The sequence below is a fragment of the Colossoma macropomum genome, unplaced genomic scaffold (genome assembly GCF_904425465.1).
Source record: "Colossoma macropomum unplaced genomic scaffold, Colossoma_macropomum, whole genome shotgun sequence".
In the NCBI taxonomy this organism is placed as follows: Eukaryota; Metazoa; Chordata; class Actinopteri; order Characiformes; family Serrasalmidae; genus Colossoma; species Colossoma macropomum.
The window spans coordinates 36,667,867-36,694,712 of record NW_023494804.1 but is presented as its reverse complement, the minus strand read 5'-3'; the positions used below and the strand labels follow the sequence as shown (position 1 = coordinate 36,694,712).

The following is a 26,846-nucleotide window of genomic DNA, read 5'->3' as shown; positions in this document are numbered from 1 at the left end:
GTTCCACAAAGGACAGGATCGGCATTTGTGTGATTTGATGTACCTTATATAAGAGCCTGGTTGGAGCTGCAGGAGGGCTAATTCTTTATCATTAGGACCTTCAGAACAGCCCCGATGACAAGCAACCACAGAAACTGCTTAAATGGAAAGTGTTTCCCGAAACAGTGAATTTTCCAAAGTGTCTGAGACAAAATTAGAAGTGGAAATGATTGAATTTTTAACTTTTGGCCTAGGCAGAAAAAACAGCCTTGGCCATCTGAAAATAATATAATAAAATAAAAATGAAAATATATATATATACATATTAATAATTTTTATATGTGATATCATGTAGACTATGCCTCTCACCATTATCATTATATAATCACTTTTAGGCTGACCACAATTACATCCCACAGTTGTGCACTTTTACAATCGTATGTTCACATCACCCTGGTGACCTGTCCAGGGTGTTTCCTGCCTTCTGCTGGGATAGGCTCCAGCTCCCCCTGCAACCCAGAAGGATAAGTGGCTTAGAAAATGTGTGTGTGTGTGTGTGTGTGTGTGTTCACATTACCATAAATAAAATATTAACTGGGTGTGTTTTCATCATGTTTTCAACATGAAAATGCATTCACTGAGACACATCACAGATCTTACAAAAATACTAAAAGTTCTAAGCTCTGGCTGCTATAACATCTTTAGAGAGCAGCAGCAAAAAGCTTTGAATACATTGCACACAGTGAACGGGCAGTTCATTTGTTCATTGCAATAATGTATAAGGCAACAATGGTGGCTCTCCTTAGGAGAAATAGCATTAGAGGAAAAAGAGACATGAGATACTCCTGGCCCAGAAAAAATTATAATAGCATATTCATAGCATCAAAACTCTTAATCTTGTATGAGAAATGGTTCGGTTTCTGTCTTTAGCTCAGTAGCAGATAAACATGAGCGTTATTCTGCCCGAAAATTTGAGCCCAGTGAGTGATTTAAATATCTGAGCAGCAGGAGACTTCAGCAAAAGTCTACTTTAGCCCTCCATCTGACCACATTGTTCTCCTGGAGAAACTACAGAGATTTTTAGGAGATTTCTTTTTTCAGTCCACATCAGGGGTCTTTCTACACTGGACTGAAGAGGAGATGGATCAGAAGACCTTCATTAACAAGGAAATACAGATTAACTGAGATGGCCAAGGTGCAAACAGCAGAAGTATTAAAGGTGGAGTAGCTAATTTATTTAAGAAAGATTTTTTGTTAGATTTTCTTGAAATACTCTTTACATCCCTAAATCTAATGCTCTGACAATTAAAAACATCAATATTTGTGGAGGCCACAGGACTGTAAAAACCCCAATCAGTCATTTCATTAAGCCCAAATTAATGTGTGCCAAAGTTGCTATTGTTCTGTTGGACAGGTAATTATCTGGTTTGTTTTGTTCAAGGGGGAATTTGTCATGTTCCTAAATTATGTACCCAACATAGCTAGCTACTTATGTAGCTACATTATGTATTAGTCTGCTAATGTTAGCTAAGCTGTAGGTGTAAGCCAGCTAGCTATGTTTATCTTGTATGTAACCTGTGTGTATATTTCCATAGGCCATGCACGTTCATGTGTTTTTAGGAGAGTGGCTTTGGAAGGAGGGCTGAAAGGGGGTGGGATTTTTTTTGGTTGGATATTTTTTGAAAACTAGTTTACACTTCCTGGTGACAAGTGCGAATCTCTATCTCAACAATGAAAGTACCAATAAATGACTTACTGCTATAAAGAGGGACTTAGTAACAACTTATGGGGGAATTCTGCCTATTTTTAGAAATTCTGCATAATTCAATTGCTGAGATGTAAACACAGTAGTTCAGAGTGGTTTAATCTGAAATGCATCATTCTAGAGACACTCACCAAGTCTGAATCCATAGAAATGGTAACGGGAACAAGACGTCTAACCCATTATGACACAAACTGGTTATGAAGGCCTGAAGCCTGAGACATTGCAGGGCAATGTACCCAAAGTACCCACTATTTTACCATTGTCAACATTACATATCTTTTGGATACTAAAGTAATTGGGTATATTTGTGCTGCAGACATGGTGAGCCCTGGCTCCTACACCAACTGTGTAAAGAAATCTAAGTCTGTAAATTTCTCTACAATGAACCATTTCACATTAAACTACTCTTAATGACTTTGTTTAAATCTCAACTATTGAGAAATAGGTGTCACTCCCTTTTAATAGAGTTAAAAAAGCATTAACGTTTCAGAGGAAGTCCATGCTTGACGCTCCTTCTCCGTACTATCCAGCTTCCTATAAATATCCATCACTCAAGGTTCTTGTAGCAATGTTTTGCAGCCCACCAAATCCACATCTTCTCCCTGTTCCTCAGTCCTATCTCTGTTCTTCAAAGGGGGCCTGGCATTCAGGCAAGAAGTAGACAGAGCCCAGATTTTCAGCTCGAATTATTAGAGTTCTCTCCCTTTATAAAAACACATGTGGTTCTTATGTACTTCACATGTTAAAATTGTGTTATCAAGAGTGAAAACATGATTACTTGTAAACACATGCATTTCACACACGTCACATGAAATATTTGTGACTTTGTTCCCCACAGGCTACATTCAGGGTCCAGCCAAAATAGGTTCTCCTAATCTAGGAAAGTATGCAGAACATTAAGAAAATAAATTGGACAGGTGGCCAAAAGCTGTTTTGGTCTGAGGGGACTGTAATGGAAGTGTTTGGCCTAAATGCAGAACAGTAAGCATGAAACCAAAACCAGCACCATCCCCATGGTGAGGCGTGCTTGTGACAGTGCTGTGCTATTAGGACATTTATCATCACCAAGAACCAGAGAACAAAATTAATTAAGAAAAAAAAAAACACAGCTCCCCTGCAAGAAAGCTGGAGCATGCTCTCTGTATCAGCATTGCAAGAAACCAGAACTACACGGCTGAGGATAGGGAACAAAAAGGGTGGATATCCTGGAGTGTCCCACTTAGATCTCTGACCTAAATCCAACAAACATTTTGAGGAATGACTTAACCCCTTAAAATCCCAGGCTTATTACATACTAAGGCTTATTATTCAGTAATTACAGGGACGTCAATGCAAACTGATCGAGCTATTCTTAGATTATAGAAGTGTGTAATGAAACTTGGGGTCTGCTGACGGGCCCTATGACTATGAATGTCACTCACATGCATTGATTCCAAGCAAATTGTTATGAGCGCTCAATGCTCTTCGAATATAAAATCCTACCTCCTGCAGGGAACCTGGTTCACATTCAACCCAGGCCTGAGCTTGTCAGGGCCATCCTCTATTCATAAACTACAACTATTATATCTCCTCAATTTATAAAAAATGACTCACCAATTTATATTTTTAGTTGCACTGCCAGACATTTTGGTCACAGCCTGTGGCTCACATGATCAAAGAATCCCTGTGAACTGAGGCACAAGCACATTAAAGTCTCATGGAGGAAGTCATCAGGCAATCCATTTGGTAACAATGAATTATTCTGGAAGAAAAGGGTTTTGAAAAGTCAATCAGGAATAATTGCATGGGTGCAGTTGCCGGGTTGAGTCTCTCGTACGGATCTGTAGATCTGACATGTTGCTTCTCTCGGCAGAAACAATAATCTAGCAATCTTTCCACTCCGCCATGCAAGACTAGACTCCTTCTCAATCTGAAACCAATTACTGGGCCTAGGTCATTCTGACATTTTCTAGATTTAAAGGGACCGCCCTTCTTTTATTTTATTTCCAGTCAAGTTTTTGAGTTTTTCAGCATCAGAAAGAAAGCAGAAGACATCTAGTCACTATTGTTCAGAAATTGTATATTTCTGTTTTTGTTGTTTTTTGCATAACATGAAACGTCCAGTTATGCATTGCGTTAAAATCTCACATTGAACAGGTCAATAGAAATGGTCCAAAATTACCTGTGGAAAAAAATTGTTCTATTAACTTTCATTACATGTTAAGAATGTTTTTTCCTTCACCTGTTAGGTTATCAGTGACGGTATATTTAACATAACATTAAACTTAAGCCTAGAAAGCTCAATTTTATATGCAATTTCCAGTATTTAGTATGTCCAGCTTTTGTTTTTATTATGGCTTTCATTCTTTTTGGAAAGCTTGCTTTCAGTTTTTCAAAGAAATGTTTGATTTCTTCTAAAGTTCAGTATTTTCTGCTTCTCCCAGTTAATCCCAAACACATTCAGTGGTTTTGAGGTCTAGACTCTGGAATGGTTGGTCCATTGTTCTGAGAATAGCAACAGCTTCTTTGTTTGATCTTTTTATCTGTTTCCTTTTCTCAGTAAGGGCTTCTTGACAGCTGCACATCCTTTCAGTCCCATAGCGTTGAGTTGTCTTCTCACAGTGGAAGGATGGACAGAAACAAGTGCTCTTTGTCTGATGGTGACAGTTTTTGGGGGTCTACCAGGTCTTGCACTGTTTTTAGTGGTCTCATTTTGTTTGTATTTGATTTTGAATTATAGTTTTGGAATCTCCTGTTGTTTATTTTCCTTTGACTTTCCACTTCCTTTTTCAGTCTCACATCTAATCTCCCAATAAATAAGTCATGAAAAATAAATAACTTATTGATCATAATGACTGGAAATTAATTAAATGAAGGGTAGTTGGTGACTTTTGCATGGCACTGTATAAGACTGCAGTCAGGCTGTGGAATATTTACACAGACTTCGATTAGCTTCTCAAATAAGCATTAACTGAATATATACTTAATTTCCCAGTTTATTAGGTACACCTACTCGGCCATTTTATCAGAAACACCTACCGTGTGAGTACACTTTGCATGCGCAGTTTTTCAGTGTAGTCCATGCGTTGCTATGAACATTTTGTCAGTGACCCATTACCTCATTTATCAGTGGAAAGGAACCACCATAGGATCACCTCTGACCAGATATTACCTGGGTGGAGGACCATTCCCAACACAGCATTGACACTGACATGGTGGTGGGATGTTAGGGTGTGGTGTAGGTGAGAGTATATCAGGCTCGTTTGAGTATAGTTCACCAAACAAAACTACCCAGCCAACAGAAACTGACCACGAATGAAGGATCTAGAGGATGACTAACATATATTACGCATGGAAAAAGATGAGCTTTAGTTGCTAACTGTACACCTACAATGTGCACCAACAAAACAGGTGTTTCTGTACAGCTGCTACATGACGGCCCATAGCAAATCATGCTAATTCTGTTGGCCTCTTATTTTATCTGCTCCCAGCTAGGTCACACAGTTCTACCCTTATTTCAAGACTGCATGGACTTCTAAAACAGTTCCTCCAACAATCCCCTTAGTTCTCCTGGCCACTGCGCCTTCACTCGTTATTTCAGTTCCAGGGAAGAAACGTCCTATTACTTGACTCTGCGCTAATGCTGAATACATAAGAAACCTGCGTTTCCAGTGTTCGGCTCTCCAATTACATCTAATTGGTGGAATACATCAGATTAACACATGGGCCGGTAGAATTCATTAGATGAGATCGAACTCCTTCCACCTTCTCTCTCAGAGTTGCTTGTTATTGAGGCCAGGCCCTGGAGGGAGATCAAGAGGAGAGGGACTGAATTCTTAATGGCAGACTTCACAGTTCATGATGAGGGCCATCTATCTGACATACAAAGAGTATCTCCCAGCAGAGTATTGTAGGCTAATTGTATCTCCGGAGCCCATATTTGTCCTGTTCAGCTGCAGTATCTCACCTTGCAGACTGCTGTGCAGTTGTCAATGTGACTCAATTTTAAACTGCAACAGTGAACTACATCATGCATTTTGTCCTTCATATCTCTTAAATGGAAGTAAAAAAAAATCCTTACTGTAATGTACATCAATGTAATCAGATGTTAAGTAATTTTGGACCATTTTGATTGGTCCATTCATCATCAAAAGTTCATGCAATTTAACAGACAGCTGGAATTTTCAAATGGTGTTAGAAAATGACCAAAGAAATGTTTGTGATACGCTGTGAATATTTTAGAAAAATAATTATCAGGCCTTCAGATATATGCTGTGAAAGTGAAAAAGGCACTATTTCATATTATATTGTTGTACCATGACACTGTGGTCTGAAGTGACCAGCTTTAGTGGTACTGTTGGAAACTCAAGTTAACAATGCCCTGAACTCTGCTTACTGCGCATCACTCCAGAGGAAAAAGCTTTAGGTCAGGGGTGTCCAATCTTATCCGCAGAGGGCTAGTGTGGTTGCAGGTTTTCACTCCAACAAAGCAGGAGGTCACCTTAAGTGGAGTCAGGTGTGCTCTAGCTTGTTTGGACTGAAAACCTGTAGCCACACCAGCCCTTTGTGGCTAAGATTGGACACCCCTGCTTTAAGTATTCCTCAAATTTCATGTTTTTTGGTTTCATAAAGTTCAAATCATCTTAAGATATAACGCTAATATCCCCCTGCCGTCCTTCTTTCTCACAAGTAATCATTCATCATGACACAGCTATTAAGCAGTTTTTGGGCACAATCAATAAACTAAGAATAGACTAATTTATTGAAGCCACCTTATCAAAAATTGAATCTTTAATAATAGTAATTCTGAAGTAACTGCAATCTGACCTTGAATATTTTTAAAGGTATCCTATTCTATCAGAGTATGTAATTTAGGTTGCATATTGTCTATTACTACCCAAAACTGGTGGCATCATACGAAGAGATAATCAACAGATTAAATGATAAATATAATTTCCAAAGCATCAGGGCTCTTGTATTAGCTAAATGAGCTCATCTGGATGACAGGGATTTGTTTAGCCTGACTTGTTGCAGAATACATACATACATACAAACATACATCATCTAAACCGCTTATCCTTCTGGGTCGCGGTGGGGTGCTGGAGCCTATCCCAGCTATCATTGGGCGGAAGGCAGGATACACCCTGGACAGGTCGCCAGTCCATCGCAGGGCAGAATAGGTGTTTATATTTTATTATTTCTTCACTGAGAGGAATGTGCTCATTAAAAACATAAAACTTTCAACCAAAAAAAATAAATAAATAAATCCAACACAAAAAGCAAAAAATAGACTACACAAGACAGGTTTACCAAAAAGGTCTTTACTCTTCTGCTGGCAGAAGGCACCTTTAGGAAGTACAATTCCATGGACGTCTAAGAACAAACGTCCATTATCTGTTTTAGAAATACAAACACATTACATTATGTTAAAGGCAGGTATGTTGCTGTTTTTCCATCTATGATGCTCTGAGACAATGCTACATCTTCTCAAATCTCTTCATTTACATCACGCATCTTGCTGTCCATGCCTGACAGTGATTTTGGCCTTGACACAAAACATTACAGCACTACACATCTCACATCTCAACAAACTCGCCGCTGTTGTATTTCAATATTCCCAGAGGTCATGCACAGTTTTCTGGTTTTCCTATGGTTCTGTATCACTCTGAGATAGGTTTTGGACTTTGGGCTTACATAAGTTGCATCACTTGACAGAGAGAGTGAGAGGAAAAACCCTTCATATCAATAGAAGCAGATGAGCTTCAACAGTTTGATTACTGAGTTGAATTTTATACACAAGGTAATACTGGAACATTATCTTCGAATAATGTTTACAGTGAAAATGTGTTGACCGTTTTTCTGGGTAGTGACAACATCTGCAGAATCGGCAAGTTTAAAGTTCATTTAGTTTAGCTCTTTCATTAACGGAGAGGGACTATAAATAAAACACACTGAGATGACATTTGATGCAGCTAACACAAAAAATTGAGTACATTAACGTAAGATTCCCAACTACGTTAGATCATTAGATACTGTCACTCTCAGGACAAAACCTTGTATCATTTTTGTCTTAAAGTAATTTGAAAACTATGGTGGCCCTTTAGATCATGTTAAAATATCTGGAGAAACAGACCAACAGCAATGGTCCAACATTACTTGAAATAATCTTCTTACAATAACTTCCATTAAATATTTTTCATTCTTCAAGAAGTTATCATTCAGGTTTTGTTCTGACAGCGACGACATTTTAATATAAGGTGACATCATAACACTGATCCAAATGATCAGTTCAACAAATTCCATTTCCAAGTTATTAAATGCTGTCCAACGATACCTTGAAATGTAAAACAGTACTAATAAAGATATTAAACTTTAAGGCTTACAATTTGTGCAAATATTAGATTATGCACTCTTCAAGCTAGAATACGGCGATCCTAGTCAAGTTTGATAATGCTATGAACAACAACAACCGTATCAAGAAATTTGGCAAGTAGCAACACAAAAATTCCCGAAGTATTTGTTAAAAAACAAAAAAAAACAAAAAAAGAAAAAGCAAAAAGAAAGAAGTTCTCATCCACCAAAAGCTCTTGCACTGAGGCTGTATACATGTCCTTTGGTAACAGAATACCACATATTTACTCTATTTACACAGCACAACGTGTTTATAAACATTGGTAAAAACAATCTTGAATAAAAATCAAGCGACCATGTACAAGGGGACAGACTGTGTGACAAGGACTCAATATAAACTTTTACAAATGTTAACGGTCATCAATATTTCATAGGGGTAGCCAGCCCTCTTCTCTCCCTGAGGGATTTTGCCTCTGCACTGAAGATCTACTTATGCTACGAACCAGTTCAAAAATGTGTAGACTAATACAGATTCAGCCCAACTTTCACGCATATATAAAAGCAACATCATTAATATTATGATTAACACTTAAAAATGCTCGTACATGTGAAGGCCTGGGAGAGTGAAATAAATCTAATTATCTCCATTTCATCCAGCGCTTTGCTCAATGTCCAAAAACAAATTTTCTTGTTTTCTTGTGAAAGCTTCCTTTAAGAACTTGTCTAACAGACATAAAACCACTCAACTCCAAAGTGTCTTGGGCTCATTATTTGACTGTTGGATATTCCTGACACGTGGTGTGATTAATAGTCTGTACTAACAAAGGCCCACGCAGCAGAATAGGCTATAAATAGTCTGCATGACACACATCAACGTAGGATCAAAATCAGTAATTGAGGACATGAAATCATTCTTTTACAACAGCTATGAAACTATTAAACAAATCCTGCAACACATTCCTTTTATTTTCTGTAAATTACATCAGTCCTTCTTCAGTACTGAATCTATAATAAGCTATAAATAATCTTGTATATTATAACAGGGTATGGAATACTAATAACTGCTACCAGTATCCTCTTTCTGGTACTTAGATTGGGATGTCAATGTTATTTTAGTACAATATGCTACACTGTGCAATGGGCTCTTCTTGGTCCAAAGGTGGTAATACATTGTGCTCTTTTCCCAGAAAGTCTATATACTTACTCAATATAGCCCTCTTGTGGTAATCAGGAATCACCTAGGATACCTTTCAAGGTCTCACAAGTCACAGCACATATATGGACTGGTAAATTATAACTTGCTTTTACACATATGCGTGAAAGAAGGACCAAAACTGCACAGACTTCTTGAGCAGCATTAACCAAATTTTTGTCTGTAATGACACTAGGCAACAAACTAGAAGTTCTCTTTTGACATTTATTGTCCCTCAGTCAGTGAACACTAGAATGATTCACATGATTAAAAACGTACTAGAAATGGACGTGACATATCCTCTTATGTCAAGAACTGATTGCAGGTTGGCTGATGGGTGTGCCACTCAGAGGGGCGATGGGGCGTTTGTGTGTCTTTGAGGGGAGACGGGCGTTTATGTGAACTCATACCGTCCTGGGGGGAAGCCGCAGTTTGTATGTGCCAGCCAGAGCCTTGGCGGCACTATAGATCATCTGTCTGCGGGACATGCCAGTGAAGGCCTGGTGCCAGTCTGTACGGCTAACATTGGGTATATTCCTCTCCAACACCTCTCCCACGGTCACGAGCAGGCCAGACCAGCGCAGACTGTAATCTGGAGGAGTGAGAGACTGCGCCTGCAGGATCATAATGAACAGACATCAATTTATGACCACTAGGGAAAAGGAGCACAAGAAAGAGCAGGATAATGACAATGATACACAAACACTTCACGATCCTCAAAGTCACTGAGAGCTTAATACGTTTTATTGTTATTGCATTTTCTCAATTACACATCCAACACACACACAGTGACAGCAGAGGACTGAAACCTGCTTGGCTACTGCACCGTAACGAAAAACGAATAAACTGAATGAGGCAGGAATAACCAAGGTTAGGCAAAATATTGGTAAATACTGATGGCTGAATACTGAATACACTGTCCCGAATGTACTCAGTAATGTATTCCATTACAACACATAAAAAAGTAATGTATTCATAATACATTAACAATAAATCCTTGAAAGGCACACTGGAAATCTTTTTTAATTCATACTGTTCCTCGCTGTTACTGGTTGTCAGTTTTCTTCATGTAATTATTCTGTTTCTTGAAATACATTTCTGAACATTCTTAACTCTTTTATCTCCTTGCCAGTTTCAGTTCACAGCTGCTCCCATAATCTCCTGAGCAGAACTTTCCACTCACAAACATGTCCACTACTGGGGGGATTATTCATTTGATCATCCCTTAAAAGAGTTTAGTAATGCTCAAATGAATAACTGATCATTATGTTGGCTTATCAGTCTACTCAAGCGTTAGTAGGAACTTCAGTTTTTAAAGAAGCTGTTAACTGAGGTCCTCTTTAGAGTTCGTCTAATGAGCATGTTTGCTACATTTCTAAATGTTCATTCTAAAATAGTAAATAAACAAGTATTGATGGTGTTTCTTTTGAAGATGGTATTTTTTTTTATTTAGTGGGCAATCTAAAAGTATTCTCCTAAAAACACAAAAAGTAACTGTATTCTGAATATTGCCTTTACAAAATATAGTTTGGACTGAATACAGATACTTCATTTCTGCATTCTGAATATGCATTTCCGATACTCGTATTCCGTTACATCCCAACCCTGTGAATAAACACTGAGTGCCATTTATCAGTGATCCTTTTGCTCCAACTTAACAACTGAATCATTATATGCATGAAACCTCCTTTTTATTTTGGCCAGATACAGTCTCTTGGGTTTTAAAAGATGGGTTAAACTATACTTTTTTTTACTAGAGATGGACTGAAATCTTGGCAACTGAAATGGGAAGAAAATAAAATTGGCCAAAAAAAGCAAAAGATTAAACGGATGACAAAAGACGAATCAAGTGGCGTACTATAAGACTAAACAAATAAATCTTAATGATAATGAAAATTAGATGTAGTTAAAAATGCTGTCTGTTTTCGTCGCTCTCTTGTTCAGTGCTGCCTTTAGCTTACATACTGCCTTTAGCTTACATACTCAGCATTAACTGATTTAACAAATTTTTTCATGGAAATCACATAAGGAAGATTAGCAGGTTAATATCTGTTGGTAAACTTTTTACCTCTTGTTTTGATTTTGTTAGATCCTGCTGATGTGAGTTTATGGCTGTTTCTTTTCTAAACAAGGAACACAAAAGCGACTTGAATAATAACGGTGCCCCCTGCTAGAGAAGACTGCTACGTCCATGTTTTACATATTTAAAAAAAAAATGTTTCCTCTGTTAAAGCTCAGGCCCTCTGGAATTCAGCATCAGATGCCTTAGAGCAATAATGAACTATATTTTAATACATTTTATATTTAATATTATTTATAAAGCTCATTAAATTAAATTACTCCTCTAGTTCTCTTTCTCAACATGGCGATTTTTACCTCTGAAGACATGTCAGCATTATTACGTTAAATTAACAATCTAAATATCACTGCAAATTATATATAAAAGAGCGCTGTCCTGTCAGTTTTTGGTTTATAGCCAAGTGTGTCCTGAATTTCAGTTTTGGTTAAGACTTTTCATTTTGGTGTATCACTACTCTGAAACGTATTCATTTGACTTTACTGTTTATTTTACAAGTATAATCAAATTTCTCTTTTTTTTTTACTGTCTCTTTCCTCATAACTATTGTTTTCCTTTTGCTGACAACAGATATTTTATTTTTTGCTCTCTTTATCTATTTATTTATATATTTAAAGTGATCTGCTTTTACACTCTCTCTTAACATCTTTTAACATGTCTTTTCAACATGCATGCCTTTTGATCATGCTTCCACAGTGCACTGACTTGACATCTGTAAGGCACTGAAAACTGCAGCGCAACATTAATAATATCTGAGCTCATCGCCACTGATGTCAAGTGTTTGCCTAGTTAACTTTTTAATCTTTTAAGAGCCTTAATGTAATTTCAGGTTCATACAGCTTACAAACATATGACAACATCAAAGCCATTAAATGTGAACCGAATGTGTAAAGGAACATCAGCTTTTTTAAATAGCCTTCAGTGAGTGTTGGTGAAAAAAAAAAAATGGCCGTGTTAAGTAATAGTGGGATGTTGCTCTATTTAATCTCTTAAAATTCACTACCTCAAATGTAAAGGAGATCTGAGAGCTTGATGAGACAAAGTGCTTTTTAATTGCTGAGTCATTGGACAGTTTGGCAGGTGAAGTTTCAAACAAGGCTGTATAGCAGTTCAAACGAATGATACAACACCACGCACTCAGGCAGGGCTGTCAGGGAGACAGCTGTGGCCAGCATCACTACTCAACATGACAAGCCTGTGATATTTCCGGCCGTGCAGTTTAACACATTTATACAGTGTCAAATAGCTTTTGGATAATGTAGGGTTTAATTAAAGACAGTCACCCAAAGTGGAGTGTCAGCTGCATGAGTAACAACTCTTACCTGTTGTACGTGCTCCAGAGCCACAGGAGTAGCCTGTGTGAAAGTCTCGATGTGGATGCCATTGCCAGGGTCATCCAGAATTAAACACCCAATGTCAAACCACCTAACAGAGAGCATTGCAAATATATCAAAACATAGGCATCAATAATACCCCAGGGCAAACAAGGGCAGTACTATGCCAATGACAAATGAGAGCAGAGTGAAAGAAATACATCTGGAACAAAAACTACAATCATAATAAAACTACTGAATTGGTACCATACTGAAACGACTACTACTAGCAAGTACTTAAGTGTAGATGCTATTTCTTCCATTAAAGCAATTCCCTTACACCCTGCCTTTAGGCTGGGAAGAAGAATAACAGAAAACAAATACAAAAGGTGATGGTGTGTTGTCTGCCCACACTTTAATTAAGCCAGGCCTCTGGGAAAAGCCTCTAAATGTGACCATTCAACATTACACAGCCGCAGTAATTGAAGCTGGAGAAACAGAAACAGTCATAGTCTCTCAGGCTTTCTCCAATTCAGGCGACCCAGCCCTGATTTAACAGCCACATGGTCAATCTGTGAGGTGCTGTTCCAGCGAGTGGCGGGATTCTGCTCTTTGAAGATAAGAGAAGCCAGATCAGGCCAGATCAGGGTGGCTGATCTCGGCCTTGCTTACCACATCTTTTTTTTTTTATGCTACTCACAGCCTCGGACCTTGCATTAGTATTCTCCCTACACTTCAGAGCGACAGCCCCACCACCTCAGACAGCAGACCTTCACGCTACAACCTTCCACCGTGTCCTCCAGCTAAACACGGAGTCAGATTCTTGGACCCGGTACAAGTCGTGTCATCTAAACTGAGACTAAGATTTAAGACACCAAACTATTTTTCAAGTCATAACAAACCTGACATCTTTGAATTCTTAATGTCACTGTAAGCAAAAGCGGTGATAAATACACTTTCTGTAAGGATGACAAGTAATTTGGCTATTTATGTGTCCCCTTGAGAGGTTCCACACACATAAAAATTTTACCAAATGGAACTACTCACAATAAGGGCAATAGGGGAACCAAAGTCACTGGACAGGACAGATGCAGAGAATAAAGAAATGTCAAAATTGAACTATATTACAGTGGCATGCAAAACACTGGGTACCACTGGTCAAAATTTCTGTTACTGCAAATAGCTAAACGAGTAAAATATGACCAGATTTCCAACAGGTTTAAAGTTAGAGGAAATATTCTTTTCAACATTTGCCATAAGAATAGTGTACCGTTTTTGCTTTGTAAAACTGTGGGAGCGAAAAAAGGAAAGTAGCACCATGCAAAATTTTGAGCACCCCAAGACATTTGATCTCTCCGATAACTTTTACCAAGGTCTCAGACCTTAATTAGCTTGTTAGGGCTTTGGCTTGTTCACAATCATTGTTAGGAAAGGCCAGGTGATTTTAAAAAGTTACATTTCAAAGCCTTTTTAATACTCTGACTCCTTAAATCTTGTCCCAACAATCAGCAGCCATGGGCTCCTCTAAGCAGCTGCCTAGCACTCTGAAAATTAAAATAAATGATGCCCACAAATACATCATCTTTAGCTTTATGCCCTTTACTTGCTTAGCTATACAGAGTCACAGAAATTCTGACTGTGGTGCCCAAACTTTTGCATGCCACTGTATGTATGATCTGAAAAGGAAACAAGGTAAAGATTTGAGGATTCTTCCTGCACTTACTTGTCTGGAAAGAGCTCAGCTATGAAATTCTCCACAGACACCACAGGCTGTTTCTCATGGATTACGGCAGCACGCCGTAGACTGTCGATGCGCTCCTGGGCTCCCTGTAGATGGAGAAATACATGTATTTATATACCACTCAGCAGCTCCATATAGGGCTAGAAAAGTGAATAAATAATACCACATTGTAGACCTTATCCTGTACAATTTTCTTAAAAACGACTTGCCAAACAGCAAAAACATTTTAACCTCTTTACTTTCCTGCAAAGTCTAGCTCCAACTGTAATCTGCCACACTGGCTCCAGTTAACTTCTTCATAAGTCCTTGACTGGCTGGATTAGATGCCTTAAGTGTTGCCTTAGGGGCAGGACAGCTTGTTAGACTCTGGTTGGAGCTTAACTTAACTGTTGTGAAACAGTGTGCCTCTGTAGAAAAGTAGTAAAGTACAGCACCTACAGTATAACAACATTTTATTATGCATGCGAATTCTGACTACTTTTAATGTTCATGTACATGTATAAGTTCATGAACAGATATCTGGTTAACTCTGAGGGAAAGAAAACAATAGCTAAATAAATAAATGAATAATAATAAAAAAACAGACTTTGGCCGCAAGCTACGTAGGGCCAGAGGCTTACCTTTTTAGGTTCTAGCACTGGTGTTGCACAAAAATACAGCAGTCCGTGGAGGAATACACTTGAAAAGTGTTAGTTTAACAGAGTAATGGATAACAGAGTAACAGAGGCTGCCTCTTCAGCCTCTTCAGATGAGCTAATGAACTAACAGAGCTAACTAGCATCGCTTGGGATGCTGATGAGGATTTATTGTCTTCAACACAAGGTATTTGTATTTTCTTCTCAGTGGACAAGGTGCCAACACCTTATTTGTCAGAAATATAGGTGGACCTTTTCATTGCATCTAAACCAGCTATAGTAGCTAGTCTTGTTAGTGATAGCTATGTTATCTCTGTCTTCTCAGTCTTTGACAATGCACTCACATTCAGTAACTTGTGTTTCCTACTAGCAAAGTATAACATACCATACTTATTTGTAAATAGAAGCAAAATTGTTGCGTTACACTCATTTTAGTGCTTTCAGTATTTAGTATTATTATACGGGCACCTTAAATGGTTAGCTGAGTGTTCAAGTACCCATTCACATTCCTATGCGTCACAGGTGGTCTGTTATTCAATAAGAACACTTTTGCCCACCACGTGTTAGCCTCAGCGAGCTAATCAGCTAGCCATGCAAACTTTGCAATGCAAAACTGTTTTTTTTGAGACGTGAGTTGGCTGGCTGCCTGAGTAAAGGGAGAAAGTTGTATCAGCAACCATTTGTAACAGATGTAGCAGTTTATAGCCTAAAGCCCAACAAACTAAATGTAATAGTTTTGAAACATGGAGCATTTTAAAGTAGTTTACAGCTTTGGTTTATGAACAGCTTTGTCCGCCATTACTTTCGAATTTGAAAAGTGATCAGATGCAATGACTTCTGCTGTTGAAGTCAACACTTGTGTTCAGTCAATTCCTTGCCACTCCGAGGGCTCATTTAACACCCTACACTTAAGCTAATTAAGTAATGGAGTGGCCCTAAAAATGGCATTGGGGATTCCCCCCAAGTGAAAATGAAAATGGTAGGTGGATGAGGTCTTGTTAAAACTGGTACTGAAATAGGTGGCACCTCTGGAAGATCTGAAAGATACAGAAGTAGCATCTCACCTTCACTCCTGCTGCATAGCCCACTGGCTGAGGAGCAATGTTGGATTGGCCTGCCTCTCCAGTCACCATGGCCATGCCGAACACCTCCTGGAAGGCATCACGTACTGCTCCCACTTTAACTTCCTTATCAGACGTCACCACAACGTCCACATCACCGCCTGATTCTGTAACAGCCACATGCACATTTACTTTGTCAAATCATTACTTGGCATGGTTCTGTTCTAAAGGGCCTTTCAGAAAACATCACTACTGTATAATGAATAGCTCTGGCTATGAAGCATATTGAAAAAACTGTGCTTACTAATGTATGGAGCCATTCCAGGGTCTAGTGTAGTGATCATGGACTCCACGGAGTGCTTGGTCTTGTCGAGGACTGTCTTCACCATGGGGTTACCAGCAACACCCTGAAACAAAGTCAAATTAATGAGGTTGGAACTAATCCAGCAGAACCCCATCACTTAAAAAAGCCTTAGTTTGAATTACAAAATGAGTGAGAATAAGCCTATGGTTCTAATGTGCTTGAGCAGGTTTAAGTTTCGCAGAGTCAGCTTTTGCTTTTCATCCCTTAAATAGAGAGAGTTGTTTTTCTCAACTAAAAGTGGCTCACTACCTTGATGAAGCCCCATATTCCTCCTCCAGAACTGATTTCATGGACGGCTCTCGGATCCTCATGGTCCTCTGGGAAGGTTATGGGGGAGCTCACCTCCAAACCACCTGACATGACTGGCTGTTGCATCATTGGGTTGGTAACCACACCTAAACACCAGCCATGACATAATTTATATGAGGAAGAACAAAAACAGGCTTTCTACTGACATCTGTTATTATGAGTGTGACACAAATGGCACAGAAAAAAAAATTAATCTGTTAAAAGTAGTTTTGACCTTGCAAGTAGCATTAATCAAATGCTTCACAGAACTTTTGAATGTCGTTCAGCTCTCCATGACTATTTACTTCAACAGTTCTCTCCTGTAGCGCACAAATAAATTGCGGGCGTTTCAGAGCCGGGGCAGTGGCTGGCAGCTCCCTGCTCTGCTGATGAGAGTGGCTCTGAGCTGACAGCTACAGCTTGGTTGAAATTGGTAGGCTTAGTTCCAGTGCCCTCCACTCAGTCATTCAGATAATAGCCTCCAATTTAGCTCTCCTGACCCTGTGCTTTCTGCATCACACCACCCACCTCAGGATACATTACAAATGACAAATATCATCTATTGCCTGTTGCTCGCAATACACTGTTTTTACTCCACTTGTTTTAATGGATATAGAGTGAATTTATAATGCATTGTACTGTAGGAGAATCAATGAATCACTGCATCAGTATCATCTACACTGCCTGAAGGTGTATGTTCAAAGTAAGGTATGAAGAAAAACAGAAGAGAAAAAAATCTAAAGGCACCTTAGTGATTTGTTTTTGACAGTGGTATTACTTTATTTCATATTCCATTTCCAGTCAAAACAACCATTAAGCACAACTTTTTAAATTTTTTCTTTCAGTTTTTCAAAGAAATCTGTAGGGATAATTTTCTGATTTTAACTGATCTGAAGCAAGAGTAGAGGTCTCTCAAAGACGAAAGCTTTCAGCACTACTTATCTGATGATGGCAGTTTTGGTGGACTACCAGGTCAGAGTCCTATTTTCTCAATATCTTTTATTTTACTATTTTTTTTACTCAACCACAACCTTTACTTATTTCCCTTCCTTACGCAAGTTAATGATCTTATACCATCCTCAGAAATATCTCTATTTAAATGGCCATTCTGACCAGAAATGAATAAAATAAATAAAGAGTAGTCTCTGCATAGTACTGTACGCAACACAGTTAATGTCAGCTAAAGAATAAATCTGACATGACTGTCTTACCTGGCATGGGGGGAGCACTAGAGAAACTAGGCATCAGCGGCGTCTGTGGCGTGCGACCAGCATGTCCGCGTGTGATGTCATAGCCTGCACTCGTAGTGAAGCCGGTGGTGGGTGGCCCCATGGGTGGGGCAGAGAGAACCGGGCCTGGAGGAGGGGCAGTGGAGCCAAGGGGAGGTGGAAGAGTGGGGGAGGTGAAGGGGACCATAGGGCTGCTGTAAGGCACACCCCCACCAAGTGGAGGAGCAGGGGCTGGGGAGGCTGTGGACAGAGGGTTCATGGGGCTGAGGGAAAATGGAGGAGGGGCAGAGGACTGCATGGGAGGCAGGGTGGAAGTCACTGCTGCGGGGCGTACTGGGGTGGAGAAGCCTTCTGGGGCAAAGTTGGAAATGCCTGTGGTGCTGGGAAGGGTCAGGGGATTGGACAGACCTAAAAAGAGGACAAATGGTGTTAACAACCTGCAAGCTTATTATTCAGTAGCTAATCTTAAGATGTTTTATTCAGTAATGTCAGTAAATTACTCTGTATCCACACTCTTATTAATAAAGATGACAAAAAAAGGTTTGTGGGAGCGGCACCATAAAATAACCATTTACTGAACAATCTTTCAGTAAATGTTTTTTAAACAATCATTTATGTAAATGACATGTGTGAGGTGAAGAAAGATGAAATCCTTTTCCAGTTTAAAGAACCACTACACATAATGTAAAGGTTGTGTATTAGATTTTTGCTGTTTTTGGAAAACATTTTAGATACAGGCTTTTTCCCCCTCACCAGTTTCCTACTCATTTATCAAATGGCTGATATTAAAATGTAATAAAACCTACGCAACACTCACCAAAGTGCAAACACTATGCAAGAACATCTATTTTTGTGATGACACGCTTTCTCCATTTATCTAGCTGTACACGATCACAATGACCTTGCATGAAAATAATAATAATAAAATACTGCTACACCTTAAAAGGACATGAGGCTCCTGTTTTATCTCAGTAAGCGTCCACCGAAGACACGCTAAGCATTAGGAGCCTTATTAATAGTTAGCTACTGGCAATAACAAATGGATATTTCGGGCATTGAGATGACATTGTGGGTGTAAATAACAATGCTGTAACTGTTGCCTGTGTCACACAGTAACATCAGCTGGGAATATATCGCCCAAAGCTACAATTATTCCTGAGAGGGAGTGCTGCTGTGAAGGTCTCTTCAAAGTTAGTCAGCTGATTACCAGGCACATTTGCATAAATGCGCCCTAAGTCAAACATCTCTTACTGTTAAACCCTACTGGGACTTGCTCTTGCCCTATAGCTGCTGGACATTCATTACCTGCTTGAAAAATTATCCTCAGGAATCTTACCCTCCTAACACGTTTGCAAATCAGTTACATCATTGATGTTTGCAGGTCAATTTTCTACCCGTATGGCTAAATCACCTCAAAACAGTCCTAGAACATCTATAATTTCAGTTGACCCTACTTGCCAACTACTTACCCATCAACAACTTAGAGATTAATGTATTTTATTCTATTTTACTGTTCGCGTTTATCTTATTTGCTCTAAAACAGGATGTTCATTTTCATTACAAAACACAAGCATTATACAAGTTTACATTGCTATTTTGAATGTAGGAGCCGTATATTCTACTAGCGTATCTAATTTTAGCAGGGATGCACTTCACAGATTATAGTTACACAGTTAATATTAACACAGTTAATATATGCTGATGACATTATATTATGAATAAATTTACAACTTTTATGTTATGGGTCAAAGTTGAACCTTATGTAACAAACGAAACCAAAACAGTTTTACTCATTGTTCCTAAAGATCTTGTGGGCCCTGGGTCAATCTGGGTCAGTCTATTTTGAGGTGCCATTTTACCCCAAGGTTCAGAGGGGGTGAGGACAACAATATTTGGATAATTTATACATAAATGCCTCCCTTTTAGCATTTTGCTGCACATCAGTTTACTTATAAGATAATTCCTCACATACTTAATTGATTTCAACATTGCCCTCAGTTTCGAATGCCTCTTCTTTTATTTTACTATTAACATATTGTAAATCCAGACCATCTTCTTGATCTATGATTTCATGGATTTCATAGACTGTGAATCTCCTTTTATCCATTATGGAGGCAGCAGATTGGAATACGCAGGGAGAAATGTGGGCTGTGTCCTGCACAGGACCCTTATATCAGTATCATCCCTACCCAGATAGGTCTGGATTTTCTTTCCTGCAAGAAATATTTAGTTTCTGTGGACAGTGTGTCTGTGTGTGTAAAAGAAAAACAGTGCTAACCGTATAAGGAGGAGGCATGAGGAGGCTGTGTGTGCATGTGTGACTGTGTATTACAAATTGTAATAGACTCTGCACTACGTTTCCTTAATGTGCTGCATTTTTTAATTGCCATTCTGAACTACAGGGTCAAGTTTGACAAAGACTTTGAAACCTGAAAGGGCTAAGTTTAGACAAAGGACACATCTAGAGGGATATGCAAAATACAGAAGAACATGCCATTTGCTTTGGAGGCTTACCAGATTCACATTCCTAAATCAAACATTTATGCAAGATAAGTTTACACGACAGTCTAGATTTACATGGCAACAGCTTATAAATTAATTCTAGGGATGTAAAAATGCAACTGCAATTCTGGACTGCTAGATTTGATTCTGGTGGAAAAAGAAAAAAAGTTTGTACCTGATGTTTGGCATTTTCCATCAACAATCAAAGTCTGTAGATTTGATTAGTGGACCAACAACAAAAAATTCCACTGTGACGAAACACTGTCTCTATGACGGATGGTGCTCTACCATAACTTTCGAACTAAATATCTCACTTGATTTCCCTTGACATAAGGCACCAGCTCTGCATAGGCCTTACCCACTGTGAGAGGAGGAGGTCTGACGGCGGCAGCCGCACTGAGGGGAGGTGGAGGAGTGGTTGGTGGGGTAGTCTCTATTCCACTCTCTTCCATCATCTTTAATCCTGTCTGTGGTGGTGAAGAAAAAAAGATAGCAATTCAGCCTGTGCTAACAGTTGCAGACAAACACTCTGCATTGCTCCCTCGCACTTGCTGTTTGACTCATATGAGTAGCTTAGGCCAGGTTTCATTCATTGTCATTGTCTTTTGGCATTAAGACCCTTTTTTGGCCTCAACCCTAATGAGGTTTAACTTTTTTAGAATTCTTCACAGCAGCTGAATTATGTAATTAAATAGTTTAGAATAGATTATTTATATTTCTCTGTAAATCCACACACATTACACTAATAGCTTTCAAGCTTTAAAACTCTATTCTATGCACACAAAATATACATATGTAATGTCCAGGAATTGAACATATTTTGCTTTTAACGGAGCTGTCCGTTTATAACACCACTAGCCTATGTGATGTCAGGTCACTATGAAACCCAGGTTTTAAAACTTTGAATCAGATCTGAGCAATTCATTCATTTTAATCAAATGCGTTGAAATAGGGATGAATTGATATCATTTTTCTCAGTCCAAGTACAAAAACATATTTTTTAGTACTCGCCGATACCAAGTCTGATACCATACAGAGTAACCTACAATTATTAAAATCTAGCTGATTTTGAATGCACAGCTGTAAGTGAAGTATGTTTTATAGTTTCGATGCTCCTCATCTGTCTCTTTCAACCACAGCCTCTGTAGCACAGTGACAGCAAAAATTACAATTTTATTATTTAATTACTAATGCATTTGAGGAGCTTACTTGTGGAGTTTTACATCTGAAATCTTTTGTTTGGCTGGTTGAGCTGTAGTTTAATGTCTTCTACAGCCAGACAGTATAGTTCTATGGTGACTCACACCACACATTTAAATAGACCATCATGTACAGACAAAACCTACAATTTATATACTCACACTGTACGAAAACGCACCATCCATGCTACGTGAAACACAGCCTCTACAGACAGGTCTGTCTGTTTCATCCAAAATAACACAATGCACACCCAGTACTGAACAAGAAACTGATACAGCAGTGCTGCTAACAGTGAGCACTGAAATATACACTGTAGGACAATACGCTCTTTCTACAGCCTATTTTACAAAGACAGTTTAATAATCACTGCATTAACCTTGCAGTTTTGTTCAGTCAAACAGAGTACGGTCAGCATATACAGACTTTGGTAGGAAATGTCGACTTTCTTCATCTCTGTTCAGCTGGCATATGTGTCTCCATCTGTATTGGGGAAGCAGTTGGGACTGTGTTTGTCTGACTTCACTACCAGTTTCGTTTTGTTTCCGAGTAGTTTATCCATTAGCATGGCACTCGGCTTATGTCACACTGTATAACTGGGTATCAGAAAGTTTGTATCAGTGAATTTTTATGAGTGGGGGTAAATTAGTGCAGTACTGTCCCGATGCCCGATTCCAGCATCGGAATTGACGACTCCCTAGTTTGAATAATTCTGTATTAGCATCACATAGAGCAACATTCAAGACTTAAATAAATTTAAATTTCATATGTAACACAATACAAGGTATTTAAAATCTAGCTTACTTCGAAGACTACATCACATCTATGTAAGTAGGTGGTTAGGTATGAAACAAATTATCATAACATAGTCCTTACTTTGACAATTATAATGCCTAAAGTTTTTTTAGGAAACCAGGAATTCAAATGTTAAGCACATGGAAAAGGCAAGTTGGGGTTTGTGTTTTAGTTTGTTGTTTAACGTTAAGGGTTGAACCATTTCAATATAGTGTTGAAAAAAAAAAAAAGGTCCAAACAAACACAGTGTATTGAAATCTAAAACTGTATCACCAACACACCCCTTAGTCTCTCTTCTGAGGGTCTGTCATTTAACATCTTTGCACGAAACATATGAATATTAAGAGTAACACTAACAGTTAATGCTTAGTGTCAGACTCAGCAGATTTTGCATATATTTTAATTGTGCGTTTGTGACATGTTAATACTTCAATGTTGGTGGGTTGAAAGTAGAGACATGCTGTACAACAGGTTTCTGTGTTGTTTGTTGTTTGTGTTCTTCAGTTGCAATGTTGTAAGATAACTTTTTTGCACACTGTCGTGCTTCATTGCAATTTTTCATTATAAAAGGCACACCAATATAAGCACTGTGGGCAGATACCAATAAAATTTATAAAACATAGCAAGCAAGACTACATCTACCTGGATTAGCATTTTGGGGGAATATAACATTTATTTCTATAAGGTTACAACAGCAGTAAAGTGAATAAAATGCAGACACTGTAGTACAGTAGGCCGTAATACCAGAGTACCACAAACAAGTCACCAAATACTGGTTTGAAATATCGATCAAATCCAAACACTGATCTGATGCTAGTATTTTAAGAGATAATCTGCAAATACTGATAAGATTCCAGTATCGTTATGCATATTAAATTTTTATAGATACAAAATATCAACTCTAATCTTGACCTCAGAAATAAAACATCATATCAAACCTGATAATATGAGCATTGTTACACCCCGATTTGATGGACATCATAGATGAGAATAAAAGTTACACTAACTTAATAATGATCTTCACAGCAGAGGCGTAGCCAGTGGGTGACCAGTGCCACCCTGGAATGAAGCCACCCCAGTTATGAAACATGACAGTCAGCCATCATCAATAAAATAGTTACTAATCAGCTATAAGAGATGCTACATTTAATAATTAGCATATCTTGCTGTGACAAGCTAATTTACTCAGGAAACGGGTGAGTGAATGTGCGCTGGGTCTCTTTGGCAGTGCTGCTCTAAACTACATTATATAGTAGGCTACTGATGGTAAGAAGTGTTAACTATCAAAAATTTGTCAGCTATAAATCATTCATTTCTTTTCACAGTTTAACACATGTATGTGTTGTAGGTTACCTTATACAGTGCTGTCTGATTAGCCTTCTAATCATTACACTCATGTATAATCTGTAAAGAATGCAACCTAAGAAAAGCTCTATGAATGAACTTCTATGGCCCATCTGATACGAAATGTTTTTTTTAAAACTTAAAGTACACTGATAAAAGTGATATATGTAATTTACTTGATTCAAATACATAATTTCCTCATGAATTACTAAAATATTTCACAACAACACAGCTTTGCCTCCAGTTTACTTTCAGCAATAGTTGTGTGGATGTCCTATTTTATTCATCTGGAAATGACAGACATGCCTGGTTGTATACAGAGAAAAAACAATGCTATTTTATTTATATGTTTCTTAACAGTTTGCCACCCCAATAACATTTCTGGGTCTTATCTGGCAACCCTAGTTTTAAAAGTTCTAGCTACACACCTGCTTCACAGAGGCGTAGTTATTCACAAACCTAACACATGCACAATGCAGGATCTATAGCCTACACACAATTTACACAGAAAGAGTCTTGTTTACGGTGATAATCATGTGGCAATGCATACAGAGCTGTCTTTACTGAGATGCCGTTCACAATAGGAGAGCTTCAATTACTTGTTGCATCTACTACAACAGCTAGCTACCATTGTAGCTCTTTCACAGAAAGCAGTAAAGCCAGGTATCTTTTGGAATAAAGCGCAATTTTACTTCTGTAATCCGTAGCGTAGCTGGCAGCCTGAAAGCAAGTCAGGCTTGTGTGCTGCTGCCACGTCTTCAACACTTAAGATCAGATCAGCCCACCGAGCAGCAACGTTAGCTCTGTGTGCACTGTAATCACTGTTTGAGCTGTTTCAGCACTCAGCTAGTAAAATATGACGGTCAGCTCTACTTTTAGTTACTGAATAAACGCAGACATGATCAAACTGTAAAGATCACACTAATTTGAAGTTACCTACCCAACGTTAGCGAGCCAGAAGGCAGACTGAGGACAGTGAGAAGAACAGGTTCACTTGGTTTAGGTTTAAGTGGGTAGCTAGGTAAGCTAACTCAACTGTTAGCTAACGTTACTTCGGTGGAGGCGACTTCAAAGCTGCGTTTCAGCCTACAAGCCGGTCAATACAGCGAATACAGCTAACATTACTGGAAACCATGACACATATCAGAATAACGCCATCAAGTAAAGAGCTATTGAGTGTAGTTAGCTAGCGTTAGCATGTTAGCTAAGAGTTCGACTCCCTCCCACTGAGCTCCTCGTTAGCCGTTTAGCTCCGGTTACTCAGCAGCTCGCCAACAAGCTTGGACTGACAGCAGCGGTAAACGGACAGGACAGTCTGTTTAAGCGCTCCAATACGGGCTGTGACTCACTCCTACCTGGCACTTCTGTTTTCTCAACCAAACTGACAGAAGACGAAATTACATCCAGCAGCTCCGGAGCCGAACTCGACAGACCCTCGTCGAAAATGGCCGCGTCTGAGTGACGTCACAAATTGCCACGTCTGAAGTTGTGGTAGGCGGAGAGTCGGATTAAGGCTGCGAACTGATTGGTTTTCTGGAAAAACGTGTGTAATTCCCGCACCTCGAAGGGGAATTCCTTCCAATTTTTCAAATTTTCTGTAAAACCTATTCATTGAGAGTGGTTAAAGAAATTTGCCATCTCAGATTTCTTTACAGTGATGGTGATAGGAAACCAGGGGTCACACAACACAAATATAGCCATTTTATTTACCATCCCAAACTACCAGTGAACCTACATGTGCTCTTCTGAGTTTTTATATGTAATGTTGATGATGGTAAATCTGAAGTCATAAATCTGAAAAAAGTTTTCAAAGGGGACTATTATGCTTTAGAACACCCTTCATGTATCTCTCCACCAGGAATAGATCAACATAAATTGTTTAAAATACATTTAGGCCAATTTTATCACAAAACTACTGTAAAACAATGTCTTAGACATCAGGCAACACATATCTAACTATTTCATGTAATAACTCTATATGAGGGAGATATTTCAGAGGCGTTAAAATCTTTGGACGTCTGGTTCCTAATACCACCAGTGTGAACAATTCAGACCCGGTCAGTTTCTCTAGAACAAGGCATTTCACACAAAACCACCCTGAATGACTTTGTTTACATCTGAACTATTTAATTATGCAGAATGAAAAATCAGGCACTCACTGGTGACATGATGAATAATCAGATTAACAGCAAAAATATTTCAGGATTCAATTAAGGTGAGTATTTTTGTAACCTACTTCATGATTTTCTAGACAAACATGATTAAATGATTTAGTGTGTTGGCTCTGTGCAGTGTGTGCACACATATACATGAATGACCTGAGTTTAGCCACACAAACCATATGCTTAAAACTGACTCCTAGTCCTGAGGATAGAGAATTAAGTATGCAATGAAAATAAGTGACTAAATTAGGTAAACACTGCAAAGCAATCCTGTTAATACGTAATTATTAAACAACAAAAACTGCATTACAACTACAGTTTACTTAAAACATTTTTGTCATTTTATTGTAAAGCAAAATTGCACATACAGTTCATATAAGCTACTGGAAAATAAAATACAATACAAAGCATGTGAGAAATGTGGTAGTACAAGGCATATATCATTGTCATGGGTGTTCTTTGGGGAAGAGAATGAAAATTGTGCAATTTCATTTTGTTCTTACAAAAAACACAAAGGGAAAACAAGGGAAAACAAAGATGCCGTAGATAATATATACAGAAACACTTATTATATACCCTTCCAGTTCAGTCAACACAAATCTGCACTGGCCTTTTGGAAACTACGATTTCTTCAAGTGGTTATTATTGTTTGTGATTCAAAATGCAAATGAACAAAAAATGTTTTGAAATAATCTATCTGTAAGTGTATTTTGAGTCATGTAAACTGGTCATTTTCCTTAACAAATTCGTTACGTTCTTGAAAATATAGTAACTTTAAAGCCCAGATCAGGAAATCAGGTCACTGAAAAAGAAGAAAGTGCCACTCCAGTATTAAAGTTTACTGACATTGAACATGAATGATGAATGTTTCT

General features: G+C 38.5%; 1 protein-coding gene across 1 annotated transcript; it reads right to left on the bottom strand.

Annotated features, from left to right (window-relative positions):
- Nucleotides 1-7,028: 7,028 nt before the first annotated feature.
- prrc1 (proline-rich coiled-coil 1) lies at nucleotides 7,029-25,267 on the bottom strand. The gene is made up of 9 exons (XM_036594774.1): nucleotides 25,168-25,267; nucleotides 20,835-20,943; nucleotides 17,957-18,382; nucleotides 16,707-16,852; nucleotides 16,398-16,500; nucleotides 16,097-16,260; nucleotides 14,380-14,483; nucleotides 12,666-12,768; nucleotides 7,029-9,880 (listed from the first exon to the last, which is right to left on the bottom strand). The coding sequence occupies exons 2-9, from the start codon at nucleotides 20,929-20,931 to the stop codon at nucleotides 9,671-9,673; spliced, it is 1,353 nt and encodes a 450-aa protein (XP_036450667.1). The 5' UTR covers nucleotides 20,932-20,943; nucleotides 25,168-25,267; the 3' UTR covers nucleotides 7,029-9,670.
- Nucleotides 25,268-26,846: the final 1,579 nt, after the last annotated feature.

Coding starts and splice junctions, on each gene's coding strand:
- prrc1 (XM_036594774.1), bottom strand. CDS start 20,931: ATGATGGAAGAGAGTGGAATAGAGACTACCCCACCAACCACTCCTCCA. Junction 16,261..16,397: donor TGGAATGGCTCCATACATTA/GTAAGCACAGTT, acceptor TGGCTGTTACAG/AATCAGGCGGTGATGTGGAC. Junction 9,881..12,665: donor CTCTGGAGCACGTACAACAG/GTAAGAGTTGTT, acceptor ATGATCCTGCAG/GCGCAGTCTCTCACTCCTCC.